Source organism: Notamacropus eugenii, chromosome 5 (assembly GCF_028372415.1).
Source record: "Notamacropus eugenii isolate mMacEug1 chromosome 5, mMacEug1.pri_v2, whole genome shotgun sequence".
NCBI classification, from domain to species: Eukaryota; Metazoa; Chordata; class Mammalia; order Diprotodontia; family Macropodidae; genus Notamacropus; species Notamacropus eugenii.
The window spans coordinates 131,563,762-131,588,684 of NC_092876.1; the positions used below are offsets into that span (position 1 = coordinate 131,563,762).

Sequence of the window (24,923 nt, forward strand, 5' to 3'; positions counted from 1 at the left end):
GAACCTGTAAACCTAAGGAGCCTTATGCAAGTCTGGGCCTCAGTTTCTTTTTCTGTAACTTATCTCTAAAGTCCCTCCCAGTTCTAAATTTATCATCTCTATAAACATACTTGTGACTTGGACTATTAGTGGGTCACTCTATTATTGAGTATTTGTCATCTTAATATTTTGCATATCGACTTACCATTATTTTTAGTAGCCTGTCCTTAAGAATAATTGTGCAGAAGAGTAGGCTAGAAGTATTCTTCATGTTATGGAATTTGAATTACTGCCAAACCTATTTGTCTTAAATATGAAGGCAGTATATTCCATTTTTAAATAGATGGTTTTTCTCCCCCTCTCCCTCATTGATTTCCTGCCTCTGAAATAATGAATTCATTGTAGTGAGGCAAATAGGTATGTAACAATATATAATCTGGATATATCATATTTCACCTTCAGGAAACCTTTCCTGTCTCCCCCCACCCCATCTCCACCCAGTACTCTAAGCTAAAAGTAATATCCTTCATCTGCAGTTTGCACTTCAATAGTCTATCTCCTATCAGAGTTATTTGTGCACATCTCACTGGCAGACTGTAAGCAAAAGTGGGACCAGAGATAGGTTAATTGGGAAGTTGGTTATGGCACAATCAGGGAAAGTAATAGGAATATCTTTTCAGATTTAAAAAAATTATAGTAAAGTGGATGTGTGATCTTGATGTGGGTACTTTTTCCAACAATACAGAAATGTACAATTTGCCCATAAATGCATTTTTAAAATGTCAGAACAGCTTTGATCATGATGACACATAGGTCTCCATTTGGAGATAAGCAGCATTGAGGGAGGTGATGGTCCTTTTCTCCTTTGTCCTGGTCAGACACATCTGGAATACTCAGTTCTGTTTGGGAGCTATACCTTAGGAATGACATGGACAGAATGAAGGGGGTTCAGAGGAGGTGAGCAGGATGGTGAAGAACTAGAGACCGTGCTGTATAGCAATGCGTTGGAAGAACTAGGCTTATTTATTTTGTAAAAGAGAAGATTTAGGGGAGTATGAGCCCTAAACCTCTAAAAGCTACTTCAAGGGAAAGAAGGAGTAGATTTATTCTGTTTGGCCCTAGATGACAGAACCAGAAGCCTTGGGAGGTAGAGTTCTCTCTCATTAGAGGAGCTCAAGAAGATGCCAGAAGACCACTTGTCAGAGAGGTTGTAGGGAAGATTCTTGCTCAGGTATGAGTTGGATTACCTGGGCCCTGAGGTTACTTCCAACTCTACAGTGTGTTACAGCAAGGGCTCAAATATTTTACATGGGACAATAAACATATAGATAGCAACATTCTATGCTTTGCCAACTCCATGTGGTTAGGGACTAAGCTATTTATTTTTATATCCCTGGTAGCAGGTGCTAGCATGGTGCTTCACATAGTGTGTGTGTGTGTGTGTGTGTGTGTGTGTGTGTGCGCGCGCGTGTGTGTGTGTGTGTGTGTGTGTGTGCGCGTGTGTGTGCGTGTGTGTGTTTGTCCTACATTGCCAAAGAAGACCATGCCATCAGAGAAATAATGACATGATTTGCATTTGACTTTGTTTTGAGTGAGGGAGGACTGTTCAGGTCACCAGCCTCACTTCTCCTCCAGAGCCATATGAATCCAGTGACCAGATATTCATTAGGATGACTGGAGATGACCCAGTATGAGGTGACTGGAGTTAAGTGACTTGCCCAAAGTCATGCAGCTAGTGAGTGTCAAGTGTCTGAGGTGAGATTTGAACTCAGGTCCTCCTGACTCCTGCACTGATGTTCTATTCACTGAACCACCTAGCTTCACGTAGTAAGTATTTACACAGTAAACTCTTTTTGGAAGCCTAAATATTTTTGAGCTAAGGCTTTGAGTGGCTGTTCAAAGTTCAAAATTGGGTGGAGGTTGGTGGGGGTGGAAGGAGGTAGCATTCACCAAATTCAAAAAGTCTTTATTAAGCATTTACCACATGCAAGGCATGACACAGACCCTGCCCTTAAAGCTATTTCAATCTCCTAGGTGATTAGACAGCTATGAAAATTATTGTGATACAAAAGACTTGGTGGGAAGCAAGACTGTTTTAAACAGAAAGGCACTGAGATGAAAGGGCAGTCACCATAGTTCAGGAAAACCACTTGTTTTGTTTCATTATTGGTTTTTTGGAACATACCTCCTACTTCTAGACAGAGAGGTGTGGACTAGACATGCAGACAGAGATAAGTGTTGTCAGATACAAGCAATGTGCTGATTTATTTTGTTGGGCTATTTTCATTTATTAGAAGAAATGACTTCTTCTGGGGAGGGGAGATGGGATAAATGGGTATGGTATCCCCCAAAAGGGCATCAAGTAAAATATCTCTTTTAACACACAGAAGAAAACAAAAAAATATAGAAGGGGACATAAATAAAGCAATTTTGTGGTGGTCTTGTTAAATTTGTATATATGTTCCTATGTATAAATTATATACATGTTTATACATATATTTTGTAAATCTGTAACTGTACAAAGCAGGTTCATTGTTTTTTTTTTTAATCAAACCTCTTTCTTGTCCCTTGTATATTGAAATGTTTATGTTTGTTGATGATTAAGTTCAAAATAAAAAAAAAACCAACTCTTTAGAGGGAGGTTATGGACACAAGGTGTAGAGACATAGTTTTTGTATATGGCCACTGTATGGATTATCTTTGCCTTTCACTTAATTGGGTAGTTAGGGGGAGGGGAACGATAGTGATACCTCCCAAAAAAAGAGGGCCATTGTAACATTTCTTTTAATGCACAGAACTGATGGAAGTCCAGAAGGAAGCCCAGACAAGCAAGATGGTTTTATGTAACATGTAGAATTTATTATATACATATTTTAAAAAATGGTACGAAATGGAGATTAATAGTTTCAAATAGAATCCTTTTTTATGTTCTGCTGTCTGTATGGAAATTCTATTTTTTGTTGTTTATAAAAATGTAATAAATTAAAAAATAAATCAGAGATTAAAAAGAAGACGAATCTAGTAGTTCCAGTGAGAGAATAGAGAAATGCTCTTGAAGTTTCCTTTTGACAGACCATTATGAACTACCTTACATGCCATGGCCTGAAGACCATTATGTCAAAGGCTCCTTGGTGCCATGCCTGGTTATCCTTTCCTTTACCTTTCCAGTCTTGCTTTGGAGGTCTCATTCTCAGTGCAGAGGAGTTTGGGAACTGCCCTAATTTGGCAGTGTCAGGTGATGCTTCAGTACATGGCCTTTCCTTAGATACAACAAATAAAATGACCTGTTGCTTTCAGTGCTGGCCATTAGTCCCAGCAATGGATCTTAACAGCATGACAAGAAGGGATGAGGGGCAGAGATTATTCCAATTGGAGTATGTGAAGGGGAATATATGAGACAAAGGTAGAAAGATGGGTCAAATTGTGGTGGGGAAGGGGGAAGGGAGGCTTGGTCCTTGAATAGCAGGCTAAGGAGTTTAAACTTGATCACTGAAGTCACTGTAAGATTTTGAGTAGAAGAGGGAGATGTGATCAGAGTATTGTGCTAAGAAGATGATTCATGTGTTGCTGTGAAGGACGAACTGAAAGGAGAAACCCAGGCTCAAGTCTCTCTTTTAGAAACAATTATAATGGGCTATAAAGAAGAAGTGAGGGACTAAACTAGAGGGCATATAGGGAGAAGAAATACCTCCAAAGGTAGAGGCTATAGGTCTTGACAACTGAGTGAAGGTGGGAGGTAAGGAAGAGGAAAGAGTTAAAGATGACTCTAAGGTTAGGAGTTTGACTGACTGCATGTTTCAAGCAGAGGAGCTCCAAATTCAGACTGACTGGAGCAGCTATTTTTATGATCATGTAATATTCTGACTACATACGTAGCTACAGTACAGAGCAGAATGTGCTAAGCACCATGAGAAACAAGCAAAGTGCTCCAAATATAGAAGAGATGCCATCTCTTCTATCGGAGTATAGGAGAAATACCATCCAGTCGAGGGATCAGCAAAAGCTTCATGGAGGAGAGGATATATGAATGAATGAGCAAGCTGGACCTTAAGGAATGAGTAAGAAGGAATGATAACTGCATTTTACCGTGTCTGAGACTCATATGTGTAGAGATATCTTCCGTTAGTTTATTGAGAGACCATATCATTTAACATAATATATATCATTTTAAGGTTTACAAAACACCTTACATACATTATCTCACTAAAATCTTACAACCATTCTGTGAAGGAAGTATACATGTGTATTATTATCCCCGTTTTACAGAGGAGGAAACCAAGACCCAGGGAAGTTTAGTGACTTGCCCAAAGTCAAGCAATTAGTATCAGTGATTGAATTGGAATATAGGTCTCTGCTGATTCCAAGCACCCTCTCCACTCCTATGTTTATTTCATATATATAAATATATTTATATTATATTCTTTGTATATAAAGGATATATGTGATAACCTGCCTTCCCTGAGTAGATGACTGTGGGCATAGTTGGTGTTTAATTTGTTTATTGAACTGAATTGTCTATACATACATACATATATACCTATTTGTGTGGGAGGGGTAGCTCTGGATAGTCCTAAAACTTAGGAAGGCTTTGAGATCAACTTGGAGACTGACTGCTTACATGTTTTTCATGCAAGGAAAACTAGCTAAAAAGAGACTGATTACAAGAAAGTTTGCTAATGGATTTTTGTCTTTGTCTTGGTAAATCATGAAGGTTATCAACCAAGATGCAGAGGGGCCGTTTGCTCTTTGCATCAGTGGCAGGATAAGGGTCCCACACAACTTAGCTCCTTAAAATGTTGAAGTAGCTATACAATAGAATTAGAGACATAGCTTTGAACTTCAAATTAGAGGGGTCTGGGGCCTTGATGATTGAGCCAAGTTGCTCCAGCCTATCTGGATGGGTACCTCACACCTAGTTTTATATTTACAACAGCCCCTGAAGGCCCCTCCTGCATTGCTTAGGCATCACATATAAACTTCAGCACAATATACAGCTTTATACCAACTTGAGCCTATAACTACTTCAAAGCAAACTATTGGGTAGCTAAAAACAACTTCTAAAAGCCTCACATCAAAACAGATTCAAGTAGGTACAGGGTCAGGCCACACCTTTGTTCAAAGGAGCTTACAGAGCATTGCCACCTGTCTGGAAGAGCCATAGACCAAAGCATTTATGACTGAGGGGTTCATAAAATTCAGGAGAGGATCTAAAGATCATATAATTTTAAAGTTAGGCTCTACCTCCATGGATATTTTAGGAAAGGCAATGAAAAAACTGGGACTGATCAGAAGGGGAAAAAATTGTCACCTAGGTTTGGTTGAAAGAGCTATTTCCTAGCGTGGTATGTATGTGTGTGTGTATGTGTGTGTGTGTCTATGTGTACATATATGTATGTATGTCTATTCCAGGTCTTCAGTTTCTAGTGGGAGAGACTCATCAGGGCTGTCAAGCTATATTCAAAATGAAATGTTTAAATCATGACTCAGGCTTTTCTTTACCTCATTTGAGATAAATTCATCAAGGCTTCTCCACCACAGAGCTGAACTGAAATGAGGATATTTTGTCAGGAAAGGAGGTTCATAGGAATGGCTCCTGCACTGTTGGATTACTAAGACAATAGGACCATAGGATTTAAAGCTGGAATACACATGAGAATATAGAATTTTAGCTATATGAGGAACCTAGCCATCATTGGCTGGTCTGCTATTATGTTTATTTTTTGAAAAATTCTAATTTTTTTTTTATTTTTATTTTTTAACATTCATTTCCATATGATTTTGAGTTCCAAATTTTTTTCCCTTCTCTCCCCTCCACCCACCCTAAGACAAAATGAATTCTGATTACCCCTTCCCCTAATCTGCCCTTGCTTCTATCACACACCCTTCCCTTCTCTTATCCCCATCCCCTCTGTTTTCTTGGAGGACAAGATAGATTTTTATACCCCATTGCCTGTATGCAGTATTGCTTGTAAAAACAATTTTTAACATTCCTTTTTCAAACTTTGAGTTTCAACTTCTCTCCCTTCCTCCTTCCCCACCCAACCTCACTGAGAAGGCAAGCAATTCAATACAGTAGAGTGTAGTTATGCAAAAGAGTTCCATAAAAGTCATATTGTGAAAGATTAACTATATTTCCCTCCCTCCTATCCTCCCCCCCATTTATTCTATTCTCTCTTTTGACCCTATCCTCAAAAGTATTTACTTCTAATTAAGCCCTCCTTCCATTTGCCCTTCCTTCTATCATTCCCCCACCCTCCTACACCCCTGCTTATCCCCTTCTTTCCTGTAATATAAGATAGATTTTCATAGCAAATTGAGTATGCATGTTACTCCCTCCTTAAGTCAAATGTGATGAGAATAAGGTTCACTTTTTCCCCTCTCACCTCCCTTCTCTTCCCTTCCATTGAAAAAGCTTTTTCTTGCTTCTTTTATGTGAGAGATAATTTGCCTCATTCTATTTTTCCCTTTCTCCTCCCAATATATTCCTCTCATACCTTAATTTTATTTTTTTAGATATCATCCCTTCCTATTCAACTTAACCTGTACCCTCTGTCTATATGTATATAATTCCTCCAATTACCCTAGTACTGAGAAAAGTTTCAAGACTTACAAATATTATCTCTCCAGTTCAACTATAGTAAGTCCCTTATGATTTGCCTTTCCTGTTTACCTTTTCATGCTTCTCTTGATTCTTGTGTTTGAAAATCAAATTTTCTATTCAGCTCTGGTATTTTCATCAAGAATGCTTGAAAGTCCTTGATTTTATTGAAAAACCATTTTTTCCCCTGAAGTATTATACTCAGTTTTGCTGGGTAGGTGATTCTTGGTTTTAGTCCTAGTTCCTTTAACTTCTGGAATATCATATTCCAAGTCCTTTGATCCCTTAATGTAGAAGCTGCTAGATCTTTTGTTATCCTGATTGTATTTCCACAACACTTGAATTGTTTCTTTCTAGCTGCTTGCAATATTTTCTCTTTGACCTGGGAGCTCTGGAATTTGTCTACAGTATTCCTAAGAGTTTTCCTTTTGGGATCTTTTTCAGGAGACGATCAGTGCATTCTTTCAATGTTTATTTTACCCTCTGGTTCTAGAATATCAGGGCAGTTTTCCTTGATAATTTCTTGAAAGATGATGTCTAGGCTTTTTTTCTGATCATGGCTTTCAGGTAGTCCCATAATTTTTAAATTGTCTGTCCTGGATCTATTTTCCAGGTCAGTTGTTTTTCCAATGAGATATTTCACATTGTCTGCTATTTTTTCATTCCTCTGGTTTTGTTTTATAATTTCTTGTTTTTTCATAGTCATTAGCTTCCATATGCTCCATTCTAATCTTTAAGGAATTATTTTCTTCAGTGAGCTTTTGGACCTCATTTTCCATCTAGACAATTCTGCTTTATAGGGCATTCTTCTCTTCATTGGCTTTTTGGATCTCTTTTTTCATTTGGGTTGGTCTATTTTTTACAGTGTTATTTTCATCAGCATTTTTTTGGGTCTCCTTAAGCAAGTGGTTGACTCGTTTTTCATAATTTTCTTGCATCACTCTCATTTCTCTTCCCAATTTTTGTTCTACTTCTCTTACTTGATTTTCAAAATTCTTTTTGAGCTCTTCCATGGCCTGAGACCAATTCATATTTTTCTTGGAGGCTTTGGATGGAGGGGTTTTGACTTTACTGTCTTTTGTTTGCATGTTTTGGTCTTCCTTATCACCAAAGTAAGATTCTATAGTCTGATTCTTTTTTCAGTTTTTGCCCATTTCCCCAGCCATTTATTTGACTTTTGAGCTTTTTGTCAAGGTTGATCTCTGCTTCCAGTGGGGGTGGGGGGTGTACTGTCAGTAGCTCGATTCCCCCACAGTCAGTGGGCCTAGAGCTCCAGAAACAGTTGCTGTCTCTGCCCCTACTGCTGGGAGTTCCTCCACCCCCTTCCCTCTCTGCTGCCCTGGGGCTGGGGCCAGATCATTCCACTCTCCCACACTGGTCCTACAGGCTTTCTCTTTTTCCACTGAACTTCCAATTTGTCCTTGGCATTTTGGGGTCTTGAAGTCTGGAAACTGTCACAGATATGAGAGACTCAGTCTCCCCAAGGCCTGCTCAGGTCCTGTCTGTGCCAGCGTGGCCCACACTGCACTGCGTCCTGCCCCCAGAGTGGTGCAATAGACACTTCTCAGCCACCTTCCAGGCTGTCTTGGGCTGGAGATTTGCTTCATTCCATCATTCTGTGGGCTCCGAAGCTCCAGAATTGGTTTAGAGTCAGTTTACTGGTATTTAGCTGGGCTTGGGAGCAGCACTCTAGAAAGTGTGTGCCGTTACTCAACCATCTTGGCTTGGCCCTGTTGTTACACTTATAACACAGAATGCCAGACCTGGAAGGACCCTTAGCCATAGTTGGGAGGGACCTTAGAACACTGAGTATGAGAGCTGTTAGGGACTTCAAAACAGAGAATGTCAGAAGTGAAAGGTGGCTTAGAACATAGAATGTCAGAGCTGGGAGAGACCTTAGAACACAGAATGTCAGAGCTGGGAAGTCCTTTATTTCAGTAATATCCAATTTAAATAGAAACAGGGGGCACACATACATATATGAGGATTTCTACGTGTCCTATATTGACTTAAGTTTTAAAATGTAATGGCATCTGTTTTGTTGTATTTTTATGTATTTTGCTAAGTATTTCCCAATTACATTTTAATGGAACTGTGATAGGCTGCTTGTGGCCTAGGACCTATGTGTTTCGACACCTCAGCTTTAGAACAAAGAATGTCAGAACTAGACCCTCTCATATTACAGAGAAATAAAGTGATGATGTTTGGTGGGGCAGCTATATGGGGAAACAGATAGAGCATTGGCCCTGGAGTCAGGAAGACTCATCTTTGAGGCCTCAGATCTTTACTAGCAGTGCCATCCTGCGCAAATCACTTAAGCCTGTTGGCCTCAGTTTCCTCATCTATAAAATGAGCTGAAGAAGGAAATGGCAAACTGCTCTATAATCTTTGCCCAGAAAACCCCAAATGGGGTCACGATGAATTGGAAAGGACTAAACAATGACAACTATATTGTTGGCACAGCTCTAGGTGCTGGGGGATGCGGTTTAGGGTTGCTGGGAACCCTGAAATGTCAGGGTGCAGAGAGGTGTCTGCCTGGAAAGAATCACACACTCACACCATCTTTTAGTCAAAATGGCAAGGTTTATTGTAACACCAAAAGTGGTGGTGAGATTCTTAGTGAATCTGCAACTTAATGGGGGGTGGGCGGGGAATGATGGTTAGGATAAAAAGGACGGTGAAAGGACAAGGATGGTGTTAGGGAGTAGTCTGAGTGATCTCGCTGAGCTTGGGTGAGCCAGATGCTTTGGTGTAGGCACCAGTGATCTGGGCTACTGAAACGTATCGGAAAATTCAGGGACTGGGTTGCTTCCAAGGGCATGGTCTGTTCCTTTTAGGGGTCCAAGTCCCATCACCCCATCACTGAGGATGCATTAAAAGGCAGTCTCCTCTTTCCGGGAACTCCGTCTGTAAAGGCAGAGACAGCGTGCAAACAATTACGTACAAACGGATTATTTGGACAGTTGTCGGGAACCTGGAGGAGGGGACCGGTGGTAGGGAGACCAGTGGAGGGGTACCAAGAGTCCAGAAGAGGTGGCTGGAGACTGAAATAGTCACTGGGGGTCTACAGCGTTTAGGAGACGGAGAGGCAGGAGAGGCTTGTGAGAAGATGGGGTGGGGGAGTCCCATGGGGAGAGGGACTGATTTTAGGGGCGCTGTGGGGAAGGGCAGCCAGAGGACAGGATGGAGTAGCTATCTCGGTCCAGAATGGGCTGGCTAGCCCAAGTAGAAAGGGAGACCCGGTGGAGCGAGGGATTTACTCTAAAGGAAAGGGTGTGGGGAATGGGATACGTAGAGTGATACCGGCGAATACTGACGTCACGCTAACGTTTGCGAGGCCAGAGCGTAGACATGCGATGCAGCGGAGGGAGGGGGGAGTGGGAGATCCTGGCGCACGTGGCCCCGGGCGCCAGGCCCTGGCTAGGCCTCTGGCGGTAACCGGCGGGGGAAGGGACGCTGCAGCCCTGCTTCTCGGCGGGGCTGGAGTCCACCTGAGATAACGCACGTGTTAAGGCGGTTGGCAAACTTCTGAATGGCAGCATTATTAGGATTATTTCCGGGGGCTGGGCGCAGACGATGGGCGGGTCGGTGGGGGGGGGCGGAGGAGGCGAGCGAGGAATCCGAGGCCCGACTCCCAGACAGCGGGGCTGGAGGTGGGGTGTCCACAGGTGGCACGCCCCCGCCGCCGTTGGAACCGTTCGGACCTCCCGCCGGTCTCGGCCAGGCCCCGCCCTCCCGCCACACTCTTCATGGCCGCCCTGGCGCGCGCCGCCGCCTCTGCCCCCGCCGGCGCTGAGCCGCTGGCTCTGCGTGTGTCCTCTGCCCTCTCCTTTCGCGCTGTCATTGGGCAAATTCACCTCGGTCACCTTCTATTGGCCCGCTGGGTGTGGCGTCAGCTTCTTCCTCCCTTGCTCCTCCTTTCCCTCCGCCCTCCGCCCTCCGCCCCGCCCCCTCCCCACGCCCGTCCACTCCTCCTCCCTTTCTCCTCGCCAGTCCCATTCTCCCCACTTTTCCACTTAGGGTCGGCGTAGGTGGCTGGCCCGGGAGCCAACGCCGAACCTGGGAAACTGGGGAGCAAGCGCGCTCCCGACCACCAGCCCCGCCCGTGCTCGCGCACGCACGCGGCACGTCACGCTGTCGCGCTCGCGCGCCTCAGCGGAGAGGCTCGCGCACTTGAGCAGGTTCGGCTGCGGCGGCGGATCTCCAGGCTCTCTGGGAAAAGGGGGCGAGGAGTGGCTGCGGCGCTGTCCGTCCCTCTGCTCCTCTCCCTCGGGTAGCTTGTGGTGCGGAAGGGCGGCGCCGACCGCCGCTCCTGTCGAGCCGTACGAGGCCGACTCCGACCCCACCCCCATCTCCTGGTCGGTCCGTCCGTCTCCACCCGCATCTTTGCAGGATCCCCCCCGCTTCCTGCCGCTCCTCCGCCCTACGTGTCTGGGCTGCGGGGAGCCCGCGGGGCCTAAGGAGATCGCTGGGTGAGGCGGCGGCCCCGGCTCCATCATGTCTGCCGGAGGGGACTTCGGGAACCCCCTGAGGAAATTCAAGCTGGTGTTCCTGGGGGAGCAGAGCGGTGAGTGCCCCCCGCTCCGGCTGCGCTGCTGCTGCCCCCGCGGCCTCCGGCCGTGCGTCTGCTGCCCGCCCCCCGCCTCTCCCTCCTCCCTTCCCGGCTTCTCCCGGGCCTGAGCTCCGCCTCGGCCCTCCGCTCCCCGACTCCTTCCCCTTCGGGCGCAGACTCCGAGGCCCTACTGTGTGCGGGTGGCTGCCAGGCCCGGGCGCCCCCGCTTCCTCCGAGTGCCGCACTCAGTCCTCCTCGGACCCCTGCCCCGTCCTTCCCCGTCTCTCCTTTCTCGGCCCTTATCGGAGTTCCAGAGTCTAGGTCTCTTCTCTGTCTCTATTTCCCTGGGCCCTCCCCTTGGGCCTGGGAGCCCGGCGCCTTTATGCGACCCGCGGAAGGTGGAGGCTGGTCGGGATCGGGTGGGATCTGGGCGTTGCCCCTTCCTCCCTCGCCCTCCTTTGGCCTTTGGAACTGAGGATCGAGTCGTCCGTGCCTGAGGATGGGGCGGGGGCTGGAACGTCTTTGGATCGCTCTCTCCCCGGGGGGTTGGAGCAAAAATCTCCTGGAATCGGCCGTGATGTCGGGGTTTTTGTAGGCGGCACTGCCCTTGGACGTGGAAGGGTTAGGCAGCGACGTGCTAAACATCTCAGAATTCTTCTCTTGACTTTCCATTTCCTCACTTAGGATTTTTGGGTAGTTTTGATTGCTTCCCCCCCCCTTCTCCCATCGCCGCCTGGTGCCTTGTCATGATCCATTTACTTGGAATTTCTCACCTTTCTTTTTCGCTTTCTCTCCTCCCGACATCAACTAGTGTCTGATTCTCCTACCCACAGGAACCCATGGATAATCATCAGTTATTTCTATTAGAGTGTTTTCCAGTTATAAATATGTTGAGGATTCTTGGGAGAGATGGTTTGGTACAAGTTCTGTTGGGGAAAAAATTAACAGCTAACTAACGTCTTTTTTGAGGGGATAGGAAGGGATGAAGAAGAGTGTCAATGATCTCGTTATTTAAATTTTAAGAAGTGATACTTAGCTGAAATTTTAAGTGGCTTAAGTCTTAAGTATTAATAATTCCACAAATAAGATTCCCTTTTGGTATTTGCCTAGGTTAGTTCTCTGAATTAGGCTACAAAGTTTTAATTTTGTAATGGTTGTCTTTAAGGTTACTATTTGTAGCAATTTGTTGTATGTCAGTTTTATAGCATTGATACCTAGTTATTTATTGGGAGATAAGAAGGATTATATATCACCTATTTCTTCATTAACCAGTTTCTCCCATTTTTATCTTTAAGAGTCAAGTTGTTGGGAAAATTAGTGTTTGCCATAGAAAAAACATGTTAATACTAAATTCAGAAATATAATTTTCGCCTACAAAAACTTCTGTAGCCCCCAAATGGATTAGCATCAGTTGAATAGTATCTGTCAAATTTTTGTACCTCATTCTATGAAACCAGTCCAGACTGTTTTTTCTTCCTTTATGTGCAAATTGTTCTTATGTAGTGAACAGAGAAAATGTTTGGCTTATAAATTTACAGGAAGCAAGTTTAGACTTGTTTTCCAGTGAGTTACCTGGTATTAGTATGTATGAAGTTCCTGATCCTGCCATTTTATAGCATTTTTAGGCTTAGTATGAGTATAAAATAACCTACTCAAGTAAATATTGATGTGTAGACTGTAAAGTGCCTCTTGTGCACTCTGAGGATGCCATTGCTTGCCTCTTGGTGTGATGCAAAGCTATTTAGTTTGCTTGAAAAAGCCATTAATTTATGTCTCTCCAAGGAAAATTTTAGCCTCAAGTGTACCTGTCTTTTTTACTATTAAAATATGAGCAGGTTTCATTTGAATTTTGGGGATGATGCTATTTTGATTCACGCTGCATATTTTAGGGCCTTAAATTCTTCAACTTAGTCTAAATTGATCATATTTTTCTTTGTAGGCTCATGTTTTTTATCTTAAAAAAATTTTAAGTTATGTGTTATTTTGAGGTGAAACTATAGCTGTTTTCAATTTAACAGGAACAATTTGGGTTCTCAAGGCACATTTGCTTTCTTCTCCTCTGTTAGCAAAAGCTTTCTGAATCCATGGTACTATTTTTGTGATGACGAATTACTTTTAAGTCTTAGAATTCCAAAATTCAGTTTCTAGTTATCCTGTTGATACATTATACTAGAGTGTGCTATGTTTCATATCATATAATAGCTCAGTAAACATACTAGTAGCCTTTTATAGTGAAGATGTTGGCAGCATAAATTGTGAGTGTTATGCCTAAGACTATGACACCTTGTGGCTTTTGGTTGTAGTTGTTTACAAAGGATAAAATAGGTAAGTAATGGTGATGATAGTAGTTTGCAATTTATATAGCACTTTGCTTGGGAAGAAAAAATGCAGGTGTTAGTGTGTTTCAGAAGATTTTTGCTCTTAAGTTTAGAAAAATCATTTGAGACTTGTTAAACTAAGTCTTTAATTGATGAGACAGTGCTACATTTTTCTTTTTTCCCTCTAGGATACCATATAATATATTAAAAATGTGTAGAACTGATGGGATATTTAGCAGACTCTCCATTTTATATGCAACTTTCAAAGCAATCAGAGGTACTGTATTTCAAAGACAAAAATTGTACATGATGTGGGTATGGTTAACTTTTATTTTAAAATTTTTTCTGATGCATTTTATTTTCACATCATAGTTAATTAGGAGGAACAGTAGATAGAACCCTGGCTCTAGAGTCAGGAAGACCTGAATTCAGATGTGGCCTCAAACATTTAGTAGTTGTGTGAGTTTGCGCAAGTCATTTGCAGCACCCCTTCTCTCCCTATTTGCCTCATTTTCCTAATCTGCAAAATGGGGATAATAATAGTATTTACCTTGAGGGTTGTTGTGAGAATCAAAGGAGACAGTATTTGTAAAGTACTCAGCATAATGAGTGACATAGAGTAGGTGCTATATAAATACTAGCTCTTGTTGTTATCATCATTGTCATTGTTCTTTCCCACTATCTTTCTTCTCCTTTCTACATAGAAAACTGGAGCAAAGAACAACATCACAGTAAACTTCATCTGAAAGCACATTCAAGAGATTATGCATCTGTAGTCTCCAAACTCTTCTAGAGGAAGGAAGTGGGTTTCATCATCTGTTAGCCATACTCTCTGGGACTAAGATGTTCATTATAGTTAATTGTCTGCATTTTGCGTTATTTTCATGTACATGGTTGTAGTTATTGTATGTGTATATTCTTCTGGTACTGCTACCTTCATTCTATATCAGTTTATAGAAATCTCATGCTTCCCTGATTTCTTCCTATTCATAATTTCATATGGTGCATTAATATTCCATTACATTCATGCAATGCAATTTATAGCTAAGTTTTGTGTACATTAGACAAAATAATCTTTAAAGAAATATGGTTTACATTTTTTACATGATGGTGGGATTTAATGAAGCTCTAATATTGATTCCAAAATCATATTGTTGAGTCAGTTGTTTACTCTTTTGATTTCTCTCCTGTTTTCTTGAAAGTCAGAAGTTCTTTGGCATCATGGTCATGACAGGTTCTGCTGCATATAAATATCATCACTTGTGAATCAGTACTTTTGCTGAAGTAGAGAATCATTTATCATGTACCTCATTTGACCTAGCATCTCCTCATATCCATCCTTAACTCTTTCTAGTTGCAACATGATGGGGAGGGAAACATTGTGAAGGACTGCATTAGATATCTGCTTAGAGATTGATTAGTTTTTGCATTTTATTGGTATTAGAAAGTCACTTGCAATAAATGCTGAAGGAACTTTGGACTTTACAGAAACATTTTCCAAATTTATTAGAGTTTTAATGAAAATATGAAGGAAATAATAAGCTCATCTTTAATCTTCCGATTCCCTCTTCTCTTTAGATCCTACTTCTTCATTCTACTTCAGCCATATATAGGGGTGGTTACACACTGGATCTCACCATTACCTGTGAGAGTTCCTCTTCCTTAATTAAAAACTGACATTTTTTTATCTGATCATGTTCTCCTGTTATTCCATCTTTTCCTAGGCCTCTCTTGTCCTAAACCTATTATTCACTCTTATGGTGACCTGCAGACCCTCTCTCTCTTAGTACTTTCTTAGGCCATTACTCCTGCTTTGACTTCACTTCCTCCTCTTTCACACATCTTGACTCTAAAGTTAGCCAGTTCAACTCTACTCTGTCCTCTACTGTCCTTGTCCCCTTGACCAGTTGTGTTTTCTTGCCAAACCTTAGCCCTGGATTCTTCCCACTATCTGCCACCTGTGCTTCTACTCATATATTGCTGAACAGAGCTAGAGAAAGTCACATAACCTTAGTAATTGGATAAGCATAAATTAGCCTTATCCAGCTTCAACTGGGTCCTCCCTGTAGCAAGGTAATCCTTTTATTTCTTTCTCCCTAATTGATTCCCCATCTCACTTCATTCAGAAACTGTGCCAAATCTTCTGATTCCTCAAGCCTTCCACACCTCCATCTTCCCCTTTCTCGGGGAGGACCTCAGTTCTCATTTCTTTGAAAAGTTGAGGCAATTCAATGTCAACTCCCTCGTTTCCATTCTCTTCATCTTGAAAACTTTTGATATCATACTTCATTTTCTCCAGTGTGTCCCTAGTCTCCGATTAAGATATTCTCCATGCAAAGGTCATCCTTCTCCCTTCCATGTGCCATTGATCCCAATCCCTCCCATTTTCCCAAGTAGATTGCAACTTCAATGATTCCCTCCCCCACGCTAACATTTTTAGCTTCTCCTTGTCAGGTTCCTTCTTTACTGCCTTCAGATTTACCCAAGTCTCCTCCATCCTTTAAAAAAGAAAAAGGTTCTTTAGATGCTGTCATCCCTTCAAGTTATCATTCTACATCCTCTTATCTCAGTTCAGATTTCTCATGCCTTTCTTAGTCAAATTCTTTGTAAAATCTTTCTCTACTCACAGCCCTCTAGCTGTTCCCTTCCCTTTTGTGGTTAAACTCCTCTGCAGTCTTTAGTACTGTCAAATTGTGACATTGCTCTTCTGTTTCTCCTACCACTCTTGAGTCTCCTTTGATGAACTTTCTTTTATAGAGTTTACTTAACATCCTGTGCCATCTCCAGTCATCCTGATTTGTATCTTACCACTGGACCCAGATGACTGTGGAGGAGAAAGTGAGGCTGGTGACTCTGCATAGCCCTCCTTCACTTAAATCTATTTTCTTTTGCTTGTCATGGCATCACCTTCCTGATGTCATGATCTTCTTCAAGAAAGAAGGACAAACAACAGCAGCAACAACAATTAACATACTGGTCTTTCTCTCAGTCCTTTAAACTAGCACAACTCTTGGGCTACCTGTCCATTGCCCTTGTTACATGACAAGGCCACTTTTTTGCTTATTCATATTCCAGATATCTTTTACGTCCTCCCAAAAGTGATTGTTGGTGATATGTTGCAGCCTGCTTTTACTCACTAGGACATGTACTTACTTAGTAATACTAGAATAGAGTGTAAGTCTTTATTGTACTTTACCTGAGGAATTTGAATTTATTAAAGAGATCTTTCTCTAAGTTCTCTTTATATGGAAGGTGGTTTTCTATTGCAGATCTTATAGTAAACTTCTGGTTAAATAATAGAATTTATGTTTCAAGTACATATGTACTAAGACTAGTGAATCTTTCCTGGTAATCTAGACAGTCAGCAAAAGTCTTATTGCATATGAAAGAATACATAACTCTTATTGAAGTGTTAACTGAATCAGGTGGAGAATATTTTCCATTACAAAGAGAGATGAATTCCAAGATAAATCTTGAGTACTGAGGGAAGTAACAGTGGATGTGGATATCCGTACAGAATCACAGAATTGGAAGGAACATCTTAAGCCATCTAGTCCAACCCATGTCTGAGGAAGACTTCCTCTGCATTGTGCTTGACAAATCCAACTTTGGCAGGGGAAAGCTCTTTGGGATTTGCTTTTTTGATAATTCTAATTATTAGCAAGTTTTTCTTTATTTATATGAAACTTAGTATTGCTTCTTTGTAAATTCTGCCCATTTTCTAGTTCTGTCCTTTGGTCCTAGTACAAATTTAATCCTTGCCACCCCATGACAACATTTGAAATACTTGAAATGATCATGCCCTATCTAAGTCTCTTTGAGACTTACCATCCCCACATCCTTCAGTTGAACTTTGAATGACATGATCTTAAACCCCTTTGCTGCCAGGTGAGTCTCCCTTTTGAAGCTGTCCAAGCTCATGTTGTTCTTCCTAAAGTATGATGCCAATAATTGAACATATTACCCTAGCTTAGATATCAGATTCTGTTTAATAATTCCCCCAGGCAAGATGTACCATACTTGGCTATGAATATTTTGGTAAAAATGGGACAGAGTACTGCAGGGCTATGATTTTTCTAATACTGGACAGTATGTTTTAATTAATAAAGCCTAAGGTGATACTTTTTTGACTATTTTGTACTTAATCTAGAAATTGGTATGTATGTGGGAACTGAAGGCTCAAAGTGCTTAGGAGCCAATATAATGTAGTTTTGCATTATCATTGGTTACACAGGGATGTGAACCATAAATATTGAAATAATGAACACCATTTAATGATTCCCTTTTTGATAGTCCCAATATTCAGGAAAGTCAGATAAAGTTGATCAGGTTGGGAAGATGATTGCTTCCTACAGGTTGCAGTGTGAGTAGCTATGATTACTATAGATCAAATTCCTTGACTAGAAGCAATTTTTTAATCCAGTATACAAAAGTTAGTTAATAAAGTGAATTTGAGAATTTTAACCCAGAAGTGATGTATGTGGTTGTGAGCCACATCAGCTGAGAAGTTTCTAGCCTTAATGAGAAATTTTCTCTTCTCAAATTTCTCATAGCACTTTGCCTGGTCTTCTTTGTATTTATTTCACTCACCTTTGAATCATAGTTACTGATATGAATGTATTTCTAATAATGCTTATTAGACAATAATTTGAGGTCAGACTATTTCATATCTGTTTTCATTCATCCTCTCTGCCCCAGTGCTTAAGCATGGAGCTTTGCTTATAATAGAAATTGTTGAATGGATGTGAACTTCTTCCGTTTTCTCGAAGCTTTGAGATGATTGGTCTTGAATTGCTGAGGGAAAGAGGGTTGTTGAAATATTAAAGTCCCTGAGCTGACCAAGGAAGCAGGATGTTACTGTCATTTGCACTGCTCCCTTCCTAGGAAATTGTGGCAAGCCTTGTACAAGCAAGATTTAGCAGTAGGGCAGTTGGCTTACAGATTGATTACCCTAGGGAAGTCAAAGGTAAGAAGAAAGGTCCCATTTTCATGAAAATATTCATAGCTGTACTTTGTGTGGTTACAAAAAAACTGAAAATAGTGGGGATATATCTTGCCTTGGGGGAATTGTATAACAATTTGGTATTTGAAAATAATGGAATAGTATTATGCCTTAAGAAACAATTTGTATCCCCTTTTCTTTTTTTCCATATAAATTTATTTATTATAAGTTTTCAACATTCACTTCCACACAATTTTGAATTTCAGATTTTCTCCCCTCTACCCCCCATCCCAGGATAGTGTGTATTCTGATTGCACTTACCTTCAATTTGCCCTCCCTTCTATCACTCCACCCCTCCATCCCCTTCCCTTCTATATTCCTTAGGGTAAGATAGATTTCTGTACCCCATTGCCTATATATCTTATTTCCTAGTTGCATGTAAAAACACCCTCTAACATTCATTTTTAAAGCTTTGAGTTTCACATTCTCTCCTTTCCCCTCTCCCCACCCACCCTCATTGAAAAGGCAAGCAATTTGATAAAAGTTTTACATGTGTGGTCATATAAAACACTTCCGTAACAGTGATATTGTGAAAGACTAACTATATTTCCCTCTATCTTCTCCCACCCTCCATTTATTCAGTACTCTCCTTTGACTTGTCCCTCTACCACAGTATTTGCTTCCAATTACCCCTTTTCCCAATCTGCCATCCCTTCTATTATCCCCCTCTCTTATCCACTTCGCCCCTGCTTTCGTCTAGGGTAAGATAAACTTCCATACCCAATTGAGTGTGCATGTTATTCCCTCCTGAAGCCAAATCTGATGAAAGGAAAGCTCAGTTATTCCCTCTCACTTTCCCCTTCTTCCCTTCCATTGTAAAAGCTTTTTCTTCCCTCTTTTATGTGAGATGATTTACTACAACCCTACTTCTCTCTTTCTCTTTCTCCTAGGACATTACTCTCAACCCTTGATTTTCTTTTTTAGATATCATCCCTTCTCGTTCAGCTCACCCTGTGCGTTCTCTCTCTCTCTCCCTCTCCCCCTCCCTCCCGCGCGCATTCCCTCTAACTATCCTATCCTAATACTGAGAAAGGTCTCATGAGTTACAAATATCTCTTCGTGTAGGAATGTAAACAATTCAACTTTAGTAAGTCCCTAACCTTTTCATGCTTCTCTTAATTCTTGTATTTTAAAAGTCAGATTTTCTATTCAGCTCCAGTCTTTTCAACAAGAATGCTTGGAAGTCCTGTATTTATTTCATTGAAGTTCCATTTTTTCCCCTGAAGTATTATACTCAGTTTTGCTTGGTAGGTGATTTTTGGTTTTAATCCTAGCTCCTTTGATCTCTGGAATATTATATTCCAAGCCCTCCAGTCCCTTAGTGTAGAAGCTGCTATATCCTGTGTTATCCTGATTCTGTTTCCACAATACTTCAATTGTTTCTTTCTGGCTGTTTGTAATATTTTCTCCTTGACTTGGGAGCTCTGGAATTTGGCTATAATATTCCTAGGAGTTTTCCTTTTGGGATCTCTTTCAGAAGGTGTAATTGGTGGATTCTTTCCATTTCTGTTTTACCCTTTGGTTCTAGAATATCAGGGCAGTATTTCTTGAAAGATGATGTCTTAAGTTCTTTTTTTGATCATGACTTTCAGGTAGTTGAATAATTTTTAAATTATCTCTCCTGGATTTGTTTTTCAAGTTAGTTGTTTTTCCAATGAGATACTTCACATTGTCTTCTGGTTTTCCTTCTTTTGGTTTTGTTTTATAATTTCTTGTTTTTGTTTTTTTTTCCTAAAGTCATTAGCTTCCATTTGCTCCATTCTAATTTTTAGGAATTATTTTCTTCAGTGAACTTTTGGACCTCCTTTTCCATTTGTCCCATTCTCCTTTTGAAGGCATTCTTCTCATTGGCTTTTTGAACCTCATAGCCATTTGGGTTAGTCTAATTTTAAAGGTGTTGTTTTCTTTAGCATTTTTTTGGGTCTCCTTTAGCAACCTGTTGACTCATTTTTCATGATTTTCTTGCATCTCTCTCATTTCTCTTCCCAATTTGTCAAACTCTAGTAGAAAGGTGTTCCCTGGGGAAAGCATATTGACTTAGAAAATCACAAATTAACATTATCTGTGTTGTCTTTTTAAAATTTATTTTCTTAAACATTTCCTCATTATATTTTAATCTGCTTCAGACCACACTCACCAGTTTTGCAGGCTGTGAGTTTGACACCTCTGGATTTTTTTCGGCATCTTTAGTCCATCCTCAAGTAAATAAGCATTTATTTAGTGCAATCTGTATGCCAGACTGTACCAGGGGGTTAAGGGTGGATACAAAGAAAATAAAAAAATAGTCCCTGTTCTCAGGAAGTTTACTGTCTAATGACACAACATGCAAACAACTATGTACAAACAAGACATATATAGGTTAAATTGGAAATAATCTCAGAGGGACGTCATTAGCATTGGGTGGGAGTGGGTGTGGGGGAATTAGGAAAAGCTTCGAGTGATACTAAGTGTACCTATATGAGCAATTTAACTAATTTAAGTGCTTTAAGCTCCAGCTTTCTTCATTATTATTCTGCTGATGAGTAACCTTGATATTTTTCTGTGTTGAAATTGAAGTTTGTTACTGCTTTTTTTTTTTTTGTATCCAGAAGTAGAATGCTAGGGAATAATCAGTATTAAATTTTAAAATAAGTGATTTGGTTTACGTGACATTCCTTCCTTTGTAGAATCTATGTCTGGTCAGTCATATACATGGGAAATTTCTGATATTTGGTATTGACTTTACAAGTTTTTTACTTTCCATTCCTTCCCTCCTGCTCTGATTTTCTCCTTGTCTCTAGATTGTTTTACTCAGGCTAAATTATTTGATATTCATGACCCTCTTCTTCACATTGTTTTTTATGCCAAATTCTCCTTGTTCTTTAATAGGTAACTCAAAACTAACTTCTATTACAGTTTCTTGACTAGCCCCAAACACAAGGTACAATAATTCACTTGTTCTGGGACATGTTCCTCTCTGTAAAGCCCTTGTGCATTGTTTTTTTCTTTTTTTAATGTATCTATGGAGAAATAAGATTTATGTGTCTCTCTCTATAGACAGATGGAGAGGCAATGAGTATTGTGGGAATAGCATTGAATTTGTAATCTTAAATCCTCTGTTGATTAACACATACTGGATATGTAACTCAGGGAAAGCCACTCGGTCCTTCTGAGCTTCAGAGGTAATAATCGCAAAGTCTTCCTCACATGTAATAAGAAGAGAGTGCTTTTAAATTAAAGTTCTCAATAGATATAAACTTCTATACTTAAAAAATAAAGTATATTATCATGTTCTATATTTTTAGTTTCTGAGTAATTTATCCTCTTAAATGAAGACTTTGTCCAAAGCAGCTGAGAAAATTTTTGGAACTTAGATAATGTTACTACTTCACCAAGCCAAGAGAAAGTAAGAATCTATATAGTCTGTTTCTTTTCCCTTGTTTGCTCATTTTCCCAGCCAATTACTTGATTTTTGAGCTCTTTGTTAAGTGGAGGGCTCCAGAAGCAGCCTGTGTTTCAGCAGTAGCTGGGGCTGGGGCTTGGGCCAGACCATGCTTCCATCTCAGCCAGGTGAGAGACCCTTCCCATTGACCTTTGAACCTATTGGCCTTTGTGAGTTGAGAAGTTTGGAAACCACAGCCTCAGCCAGTGATTCAGTTCCCTAAGGCCTGTTCCGGCTCTGTCCATGGAACTCCGTTCTGTTCCCCCATCCAGTGCTTTTCCAATTATTTAGATTTGACCTTATTTGTGTGCAAAGTGTTTTGTAATTGTGTTTATATAGTTCCTGGATTTGTTTGGCAGGTAGACTCCCAAATATTTTATAATGTCTACAGTAACTTTAAATGGTACTTCTCTGTCTCTTGCTGTTGGATTTTGTTAGTAATTTATAGGAATGCAAATGATTTATGTGTGTTTATTTTATATCCTGCAACTTTGCTAAAGTTGTTTATTATTTCAAGTAGTCTTTTACTTGATTCTCTAGGATTCTCTAAGTATATCACAACATCTGCAAAAAGTGATAACTTAATTTCTTCTTTACCTGTTCTAATTCCTTTAATTTATTTTTCTTCTTATTGCTAAAGCTAACATTTCTAGCACCATACTGAATAACAGTGGTGATAAATGGACATCCTTTTGACCCCCAATTTTATTGTAAATTGTAGCTTATCCCCATTACATATAATACTTACTGAAGGTTTTAGGTAGATGCTACTTATCTTTTTTTTTTTTTAAAGCCAAAGAAAACAAAGTTTATTAAGGATTCGCCTAATTGGGTTGCCTCTTAAGGAGCCTAAGCTTTTGTAACGCTTGTATTCACAAGCGGGCCAGACACAATCCCAGCTAGACAGAGTCTGAGCTGGATTGCATCTGAGCTCTACTAATCATTTTAAGGAAGGCTCCATTTATCCTTATGATCTCCAGTGTTTTTAATAGGAATGGGTGTTGTATTTTGTCAAAAGCTTTTATGCATCTATTGAGATAATCATATGGTTTCTGTTAGGTTTGTTGTTGATATGATCAATTATGCTGATAGTTTTCCTAAATAATTGAATCAGCCATGCATTTCTGGTATAAATCCTATCTGATCAAAGTGTATTATTCTGATGATAAGTTGTTGCAATCTTTTTGCTAATATTTTATTTAAAAATTTGCATCTGTATTCATTAGGGAAATTGGTCTGTAATTTCTTTATCTGTTTTGGCTCTTCCTGGTTTAGATATCAGTATCTTATTTGTATCATAAAAAGAATTTGGTGGAACTCCTTTGCCAATTTCACCAAATAGTCTATATGGTATTGGAATTAATTGTCCTTAAAATGTTTGATAGAATTCACTTGTAAATCTGTCTGGCCCTGGAGATTTTTTTCCTAGGGAGTTCATTGATGGCTTGTTCAGTTTATTTTTCTGAGATGGGGTTATCTAAGTATTTTACTTCCTCTTCTGTTAATCTGGGCAGTTTATATTTTTGTAAGTATTTATCCACTAAGATTGTCAAATTTATGGGCATACAATTGGGAAAAATAATTCCTAATTATTGTTTTAATTTCTTCATTGCTGTTGAATTCATCCTTTTTGCTTTTGATACTGGTAATTTGGTTTTCTTCCTTTTTTAATCAAATTAACCAAAGGTTTATCAGTTTTATTGTTTTTTTCACAAACTTTTCCTTTTTGAAAGAAAATCAGGAAATTAGCCAAACTACTTAATTTCAAAACTCCAGTAATGAAATTAGTACACTATTTGATTTTATAGAATGTGTCTACAACATCGTTCTTCTAACCCCTTCCAACTGTGCAAATAGCATACCATAAACTTTTGATTTTTACTTAGTGTTTGATATTTCTGAGTTTGAGAAAATCATTCTTGTACTGGATATTCATAACTCACTGTATCTGTCTTGGTGAATCTCCATAAGAAAAGCCACAAAAAATACTTTTACCTCTGGTTCAAACCCAGATAACAACCTTGGCTGAAATCTATGAAAACAATAAATAAACTGAGATCAAACTGGGCTTTGTTTAGTTCTAGAGCTGATTTATTCTCAGTCCAGGGTTTGTGTATTCAGTATTCTTTCCATTGGAAGATGTCTTCTTCACTGTAATATTAATCTGAAGAACAGTGACTCTGGTATGGTTTGTGGTAATAGGATACTGTATTGGTATTCAGTAGATAAATACTCACATTTTGACTGCATCACTGGAATAGTGCAGGCTTGAACATTGGAATGAATCTGGACAGAGAAAACTGGTCCCTGGGAATAACCACACAGGCCAGAGGTTGGGTATGGGCTAAAGAAGGATGAGGCGATTGGTCTGCTAGCTGTCAATCACTTCTTGCACCCACAGAAGTACCCCAGGCAAAACAATGTGGGAGTAACCACATCTGAGTTTCTCAAAAACATTCTGTAGATGCTCTCCCCACCCCCAGCCTCCCAACCAGGTTGACTTCTGCACCCCAAGAGGTTCCATGTATAATTTCTTAAATGACAGTAGTATTATATTAAATTTCATACATTAAAACTTCATCATCCATTCCCCAAATGACCGACAACTTTGTTTACTGTTTTTTGCTACCACAAAAAGAGGTGGTATATTTTTGTACATATCTCTTAGGGATATAGATCTAATAGTGGTATCACTGAGCCAAAAGATATTCACAATTTAATAACTTTTTATGTTTCAAGTTGCTTTCTAGAATCATTGGACCAATTTACAGTTCTACCCACAGTGTCATATTTTCAATATAGCCTAAAATTCACCTGTTTGGCAATATTTAAGTTAAACTGGAATTGCCAGGGATGTAAAGTTAGAGTGGTTCTTATTCAAACAATAATGTTAATTGATTTAGTATTTTATAAGAAGCTCTATAGAGTAGGGTGCTATTTTAATTTAGTTGAGTATTTGGTAGGTGCTCACATTTTGTTCTTGGTTTTGTTGTAGTTAGCTCCTTTACTTGTGTATTTCTTATGTAGATATCTGATTATTTCCTAATAAGCTT

The 24,923-nt window shown here is 40.0% G+C and overlaps 2 protein-coding genes across 3 annotated transcripts in view; one reads left to right on the forward strand and one right to left on the reverse strand.

The window, feature by feature from the left end:
• Positions 1-9,140: 9,140 nt before the first annotated feature.
• LOC140507689 (uncharacterized) lies at positions 9,141-11,076 on the reverse strand. Its single transcript, XM_072615669.1, has 3 exons — positions 10,630-11,076; positions 9,895-10,443; positions 9,141-9,484 (listed from the first exon to the last, which is right to left on the reverse strand). Exons 1-2 carry the CDS (start codon positions 11,074-11,076, stop codon positions 9,901-9,903), a joined length of 990 nt encoding a protein of 329 aa, XP_072471770.1. The 3' UTR covers positions 9,141-9,484; positions 9,895-9,900.
• RAB6A (RAB6A, member RAS oncogene family) overlaps positions 10,320-24,923 on the forward strand; it is a 105,293-nt gene continuing 90,689 nt past the window's right edge. For both annotated transcript variants that reach the window (XM_072610901.1, XM_072610902.1), the window contains exon 1: positions 10,320-11,144. In XM_072610901.1, coding sequence (XP_072467002.1) covers positions 11,075-11,144 — 70 coding nt within the window. In that variant the 5' untranslated portion in view covers positions 10,320-11,074. The remainder of the gene's footprint in view (positions 11,145-24,923) is intronic.

Excerpts from the sequence above, each read along its gene's own strand:
- LOC140507689 (XM_072615669.1), bottom strand. The coding sequence starts at position 11,076 with ATGATGGAGCCGGGGCCGCCGCCTCACCCAGCGATCTCCTTAGGCCCC. Across the intron at positions 10,444-10,629 it reads CCCAGTTTCCCAGGTTCGGC|GTGACCGAGGTGAATTTGCC; the intron begins GTTGGCTCCCGG and ends GGCCAATAGAAG.